Source organism: Lottia gigantea, assembly GCF_000327385.1.
Source record: "Lottia gigantea unplaced genomic scaffold LOTGIsca_338, whole genome shotgun sequence".
Taxonomy (NCBI): domain Eukaryota; kingdom Metazoa; phylum Mollusca; class Gastropoda; family Lottiidae; genus Lottia; species Lottia gigantea.
Window position 1 is genome coordinate 26,671 of NW_008709138.1, and position 8,246 is coordinate 34,916.

General features: G+C 35.6%; 1 protein-coding gene across 1 annotated transcript; it reads left to right on the top strand.

Annotated features, from left to right (window-relative positions):
• Positions 1–4,828: 4,828 nt before the first annotated feature.
• LOTGIDRAFT_175675 (hypothetical protein) lies at positions 4,829–7,433 on the top strand (the record flags this gene model as incomplete). The annotated part of the gene is made up of 4 exons (XM_009058382.1): positions 4,829–4,949; positions 5,145–5,429; positions 5,964–6,036; positions 6,968–7,433. 4 exons carry the CDS (start codon positions 4,829–4,831, stop codon positions 7,431–7,433), a joined length of 945 nt encoding a protein of 314 aa, XP_009056630.1.
• Between the last annotated feature and the right edge of the window lie 813 nt (positions 7,434–8,246).

Here is an 8,246-nt window from a genome sequence, read left to right on the forward strand (position 1 = left end):
ATAGGTCAGTAGCAAAATAAACCCAATTCGCTTTTCATGTACACTGTGACAACAAAAAACTAGTTTTTGACTTGCACAAATCACAAATATAATCACATTTGTATTACATATTCATAAACACATAATATAGTGTGATGAAAAGATGACTGTCTTTTGTTATTATTTCTATATGTTAAGTGCGTTATAACATAATTCACTGTCTATTTATAAACCAGGAAGTTTAAAAGAAATATAATATAGATCTTCAATAGCCATTTTGTATCTTGTATAAGTTGAGAGAGGAACTACAAATTGAATTGTGTCATGTATAGGACAGTGTTGGTGTAACGAAAGTGTGCTATAGACACTGTGCTTCAATTAGGAATATTCACATAATTCTTGGACGGTATTATTCTGTTGATGTTTATAACGAGAATGAAGAATAGACAAACTTGTTCTGTGTTCTGTGATGCATAAATACTCGTCGTCTTCACGAACATTAATATCACTTGTGTAATTTTACCAGTCGTTATGTAGAAACAGTAAGAGACAGTGGAATTGGTGTCTATTGTGTTCCTAAATAAAGTTCTATATCTATTGATACACAAACTCTTTTAGACATTATTTCGTGAAACAAACTGTATCTTGATAGATGCGTCTGTCACAATGTGGAACACAATATTGCTTGTGATAATTGTCAGTGTTTGTTGGCGAATGGTAGATGGAAACAACAGTAAATATATTTTCATTTATTGACATTACCTTTTATAATTATGATGCTGCTCAGTACACCCCCCCCCCCCCGCCCCGCCCCGCCCCGCCCACTGCCCATTACAGCCCTGTATGCCATATAGCCAGCAGTATATAGACCGATTCTGCCCATTCAATTGCCATCTCAACCTTTTATAACTTTTTTTCGGAAATCTCGTTGAAAACTTTCCATTATGTCGCATGAAAGCCTGGCCAATACTACCTTTTTTGGACAAAAATTCAATCTATCATGACCATGACATTTTACTGTAGTCAAATTGTCACTGCATACATGACGACTTATCTTTCCTCATGAAAGAAAATTGCAATTTCAGATTTTAAATTCCAAATCCAGATAATAGATTTGGCAAAAATAGGCATGCCAAAACCCTCAAAAAGAGAGGAAGATAGAAGGTTCCTTAAAATAGCACTGAATAAATCTATATACAATAAATTGCATATTATAATGTCCCTTGGAGATTAATCGCTGAAAAAAAAACTTCCATAGCAAGTTAAATTGTATATGAATTATGCAGACAATTTCTTTGTGAACTATTCGGTGTTATACTACTGTCGGCAGTTGGAGACAAAAATCTACGAACCTGCGATTGTTTAGAAACAATGACAGTGCAGACATAGGATGGATCCACAAGAAAATAAGTATTGCGGAATCTAAAACCATAAGCGGTGAGTGTTATATTTTGAAATATTTTTAAAAGGCACAGTACCGGAAGTCTTGAAACTTTGATTTTTGTCTCCAAATGCCGACGGCAGTCTGGAGTCAATCAACCCCAGCTTCTACCTTGTCCACCAGGACATTCTGGGACTTATCTGGAACCAGTGGGGGTTGAGGCGGTCACAAGACGGACGAGCGTTCCTAAATCCCCCCCCCCCCCCCTTTAAAGGAAAACAAAGATAGTTGGAACTACAAAGCGAATTGTGTCATGTATAGGACAGTGTTGGTGTAACGAAAGTGTGCTATAGACACTGTGCTTCAATTAGGAATATTCACATAATTCTTGGACGGTATTATTCTGTTGATGTTTATAACGAGAATGAAGAATAGACAAACTTGTTCTGTGTTCTGTGATGCATAAATACTCGTCGTCTTCACGAACATTAATATCACTTGTGTAATTTTACCAGTCGTTATGTAGAAACAGTAAGAGACAGTGGAATTGGTGTCTATTGTGTTCCTAAATAAAGTTCTATATCTATTGATACACAAACTCATTTAGACATTATTTCGTGAAACAAACTGTATCTTGATAGATGCGTCTGTCACAATGTGGAACACAATATTGCTTGTGATAATTGTCAGTGTTTGTTGGCGAATGGTAGATGGAAACAACAGTAAATATATTTTCATTTATTGACACGTCATCCCTACCGCGGACCGCTCCTGACGCCTCGACACCGGAACAACAGACTGATCTGGACCAGGCGAGATCGACGTTGGCAACGGCGGGACTGGGCACGTGTTATGTTCTCTGATGAGAGCAGATTCCTCATCTTCAAAAACGATGGACGGCAGCTTGTATAATGACGATTTGGTGAACGTTTGGCGCCTAACTTTATCCAACAGGTCCGGTCGTTCGTATGTGGTGACGTCAAAACGAGGCTTGTCGTAATTCGTGGAAACCTGAATGCACAGCATTATATTGATGACATCCTACGGCCTGTTGTGGTGCCCTTTATTCAGCAACAGCCTCGTGGACTCCTTTTCCAACATGACAATGCAAGGCCACACACAGCAAGATTGACACAGAACTTCCTTGCCAACGCCAACGTACAGGTTTTGCCATGGCCCGCACGTTCACCGGACATGAATCCCATCGAGCACTTATGGGACCATCTCGATCGGCAAATCCGACTTTGCCGTGTGCCTCCAGTCAACGTCCAGGACTTGGAACGAAGTCTCCTCGAGGAATGGCAACGAATCACTCCCAACGTCATCAGACGTTTGACGGCATCAGTCCGTAGGCGTGTTCTGGCATGTATTGATGCTCACGGTGGACATACCCGCTACTGACTTGACTTTGTGACGTGTGGTGTGACATTTCCCGTTGTTTCTGTGATCAGTGCTCTAACGAAATGTTCTTTTTTCGACCCCACCCATCTTTAAAGGCTTGTCATATTGGTTGTACAGATTTTGAAATGGAATTTTTGTACAGATGTTGTGAAAGGATTTCTCAAAAGCATAACACCAATCCTAAACTTCTGCATTGTTTAGTTTTTCTTCGTTGCAAACAGGTGGTATCGTTTCTTTTGGACACTAGTTTATTTACATATAAAACAAATTAACATACATAGTTAAATCGTAAAAATCAAATCTAATGAATGTCTCTAGTGATCACACAAGATAATGTCCGCACACACGTGAAGTTCCGCACTACCTCCACAAAATATAATCACAGTTTATCCAAATATTTTCCTTGGAGACATCTAGTTAAGTCCTTGTGTACTGGTATAACAAACGAAGTTACCATTTATGAAAACCATCTCATTCCCATGTAAGTTTAGATCTTACATTTATCGATGACGTAACGATATATCAACTACAGCTTATATACATCAAAAACATAACTACAGCATTGTCATCTACAATACAAATTAATTATATTACAATATACGTCTAATAACAACTGGCATATTCATGTTTGCGTAGAGGTTTACAACCGAGTACATGTATAATCAATGGAATACACAATTTACCTTTCCTATGGAGAGGTTCACAAAAATGTTTAAGTGAATAGACTAATTCTGTTTTACTTACGCGAGTACTCATGCACACCCATTCTCACCATAAATCTATAATAACCATTTTCTACTTAAGGCCCAATTTCACCTAGTAGTAGTAGCCCAATATGCTTATACACCTAGAAGCATTCTACCGAAAGATACTGTTCACCTAGAAGTATCAATTAACCAACACCAATTCCGTCCTAAGACACCTAGCATAGGATTCACTCAACATCGTAACCAATTGCCGAGTAAAAAAATGACAAACACAAAACCTTATATAGCTCTCTTGCACACAATGCACGGACTTTCATACAATTTAATACTCACATGACAAACATCTCAAATATTAAGACACTCAAATAACAATACTTTTATTAACATGTAAATCGTATCTACATTAGTTTGCGCGAGTCGTAGAGGTACGTTTGCGCGAGCCACAAATATGCATTTGCGCGAGCCATTTATATGCGTTTGCGCGATAAAACTTAATAAATTTGTGACAGAGGCTTGCTTAATAATTCTGATTTACTATTCAGAAGATTTTCACTTTCAGACATTTCAGTTGCCACGTGGTGGCGATATAGGCACGCAGTAGAGGGACATAACTCTTGCAAGTTATGACCAATATTTTATTTATTGAACTTGTCTTGATCCGTTTTATGGACTTATTTTTCTTTTGTATTACGGTTCTGATCGATTGTATTTGGTATTTATTTTATTCCAGATTTTACCTACTTCCCTTATAGGCCCCAAATTAAAAAGAAAAAGAAAATCTATGCTGGACAACAGATTAAAATATTTCGTTTCATGTGAAACAAATGACATTCTGGATTTTATCAGAAACCTATAGTTTCGTTTTAAAAGTCGTTTTTGTGCAGTTGGGCACGATGCGGCAAGTTGGACAATGCGACAAAACGCACCCGCCGGGTCAAACTGCTAGTTACTTTCTATTTTTATTAATTCTTTTTAAGAATACATAGACGCAAATAGCATACTTTAGAACAATTTTCAGGTATAACTTATGATGTTTTTGATAAAAAAAAATTTTGCATACTACCCCATTAACATGATTACATGGATGTTGTTTTTACCGTTTGGATTATGTTTGTTTCTTACTTGCAGTATCAGTATATTTGTTATCGTTTTAGTTGGTATGTGTGAAAACAAGACACTGACAATGAACTCTGTTTTCCTAAACAGAAGCAGCAAGAAATCTTCTACCAACTGCTGGTGTCAAATAATATCAGAAACTGGAAATTTAACTAAAGTTGTATTCAATGTCTCTAGTTTTGAAGGTCATCAATACAAGTTATCTGTTTCCAATGGAACTTCTACCAGTTATTTTGAAAACAATATGTCTCCAGATATTTTCTACGACATCAGTGGATCAAACCAGTTAAAGATAAAACTAGAAGAAAACAACTGTTCTGTAAATGATAGTCTAGAATCTGGAATCGGAATTAATTCAGACAGAGGTAAAGCAGTTTCTCATTATATTCCACTGTCTTTGCAAAGTCAGCCATGGGTTTTTTTTTATTTGGACTTGAACATATTCTAAGTTATCTTTAGATTGGAAATATAAGAATAATTATAATTATGAAGATTAAATTTGGATTTATAATATTACTGTATTGAATTATTTGAAATCATTTTTATTTACTACTTTGTAGGTAATATCAATATAACTTGTCACAATACAACTGTTTCTACACAACAACTCTGTACACAGACCAATAATACAGTTACAACCACAGCTACAAGTCCCTTAACAACTACAAGTACAACAACAACAACAACAAGTCCAGCTACAAGTATAGTAACAGAACCGTCAAATACAGCACCAACTGGTACTAATACAGCATCATCTGTAGAAATATCTTCAACTATAAAAACGTTAAAAGGAACTACAAATAGTAAGAATAATAAAACTACCAATAGTACCACAGATGATCTAGGTAAAAAGTCAAATTACTACTGTTTTTATGCTAGATATATTTGTCACTTTCTTACATTTTAAAGATATTAATCTTAAGTACATGGAAGTTTTCTCGAGTTATATAAATTGAAAAACATAACCTGCAAGCGGGACCGAATTTAGTCTTGAATTTATTATCCTACTAGAATGCTAATAATTTCACCTCATAAATATTATAGATATTCAACACATGTTTGAAATTTAAAAAATGCTGCCATTTTGAAGGGTCTTAAACTTTGAAGCTAATTCTTTTTGAAAAGATGTGTATTGTTTATATCAATATTGATGAGGTAAAATATTATGATTATAGCTTTGATACTGTCGGAATAATCTTGAAATGAAAAGTGTTATTCAGAGCCACCCGATTTATTTTGTGAAGTATAGAAAAAGTATAAAAAAGACTTCCTTCAAATTCAAAATATTACCAAATTAATCCAACATGCTTTTGATTTATCATTGATTTGCTCCTATTCATATTTAATACAATAGTTTGTTGGATTTTACTACATTTTAGGTATAGGTTTGATAGCAGGTATAGCTGGTGGCGCTGTGGTATTGATCATTCTGATTTTGATATTGATCATTTGGTAAGTAATTGTTACTCAATGTATTCCCTTCGATATCATTCTTCTCATTCATGTCTGTTATCAATTCTTACATCCTTCACCTCATTACCCGATTACCAGGTAACACGTCTTTAAGTGTTCTACACTTCCTGTCCTTACACTTATTTCTTCCTACTTATTTTCGTCATTCTCTGGTTCAGTCAAGTACCATTAGACCAAACTCTACAGACTGGATTCTTCAACATTCGACAAAATAACCTTTTTATCCTAATCTGATGACATCTGCTTTAACCAACCAAATCTTTCACATAATGACAGTGCTGGAGAAGGCAGGAATTTGATTGGTTGAAGCAGGGTTCAGTCAAAAGGTTACTTTTTAAGGATAGGGTATTATAGGCGAAAGCCTGTTCCCTTATCCTATGTAATAAATATTGTTTATACATTTATTAAGAGGCCAGTCCTTGAACAATGACTGAAGTGGCTATATTAAAAATATAAGCTAATAAACACGGAACAAAAGTTTGGTCTAATTTTAATTAGATTATCTAAGGGATCATCGTCCATTTTCTATCAAAACTCTTTTCTCATTATCGTCTCTCTCTTCCTTATTGTGTATTCATTGGCCTCAGAACACTTTCTGTTTGTAACCTTAGTGTTTACCTTGTCGAGATAGAGTCGTTAGATATTGTTTTTTAAATGTGTTGCACCGTCTTCGATAACCTTCATTCTCACCACAGATATTATGAATGTCTTCTTTACCACTCTTTGTGGGAAGGGGGCGGTATACTGAAAACGTGTTTCATCGTCCTTGTTCCGCATATTTTATAAACCAACCACGACAATTCTCAATCAGAGTATATTCCTGTTCCTAAACATCTTTTTCATTGTCCTTATCGAGATGTTAACCATTCAGCATATTATATTGAACGTCTTATTAATATATATCTTTTAGTCTTGTGAGACGTAAACGACGAGAGAAAGATCAATACGATCAACCCTCCCCAGCAAGACCTTTACCGGATGCTGGATATGTTACTGTAGACATTAGTCAACATGACAAGGATAATAATTCGTCTCCGAGTGCTGTTGTTATCGAAGATAGTGCTGATTCTGTGTCATCAAGGCAACCAGCCACAAAACAAGGAGGCGATGGTCCAATTCAAATGGAAATTATAGAGAATGATCTCTACGTGAGTTCTGATGACGTCATGAATTACGAATCGAACGATGATAGTCATATCAATGGGATACCGGAAGTCGAATATGCCGTTGTAAATAAAAAACCGGATAAGCCTTTGAAAGAGACGTCTGTAGATAGTGGTGTCTCTATGTCTTCAAATGAACCCAATAGTGATCATGACCAGAAGTTTGTTCTTGGACCTCAAGGCGATGAATATACGCTTGTTACTAAAACTTAGAAAAACATTAATGACAAGCTATTTCTAAAAAAAGAGCTCACTGATTTTTTTTACTCTCGCTGTGTACAAATGTAATCTCTGCAATTTACTTTTAAGTTTTTGTATAATTAATTTTGTTATAATTATCATTTTGTTTAATAAATATTCAGTTGAAAATACCACAAACCTCCAATGACCAAGATGGTGTCTAAATCAGAGACATGGAGTTGTAATACTTATTGCTTACTGTTTACAATCCAATTAAATGAGGTGTTTTTCAATTAAAACTTTTGACAGTCATAGAACGTGGTTGTCCATTAATCCTATGGTTAGTAAAAGGGTTAGCTTTTCATCATTATTCCTCTGAGTTGTTTTGACAATATGGAATATCTAGAAGGATTTACCAATTCACAGAACTTTTTTTTTTGACTAATCAATTTAAATTCGCATTTCATACAAATTCAGTAGCATTTAAAGTATGCTCCAGATCGATATGGTTATTTACAAGTCAGTGGAATCAGAGAAGAGGGCATTATGACGCTGTGGGGGTAATGGGTTGATAGGCAGGAACAGAAACAGGAATTCGCACTAGTCAAAGGATCTATGGAGTGTTAAGGTAAATTATCACATCTAATGTATATACAGTTTATTCTAAAAGCCAGCAATACATGTCGTGCAATACATAATTCACTCGAGTGTAAGATGTAGGCGTCTATCTGCCCTGGTCACGTGAGCGAAGCTCGTGCATGAAATATACTTCAATGAGCATGCGCAACCTACATTCATAGTAGACGTTCTGTCCAGTCTGATAGCAGACGACACATTCAATATATT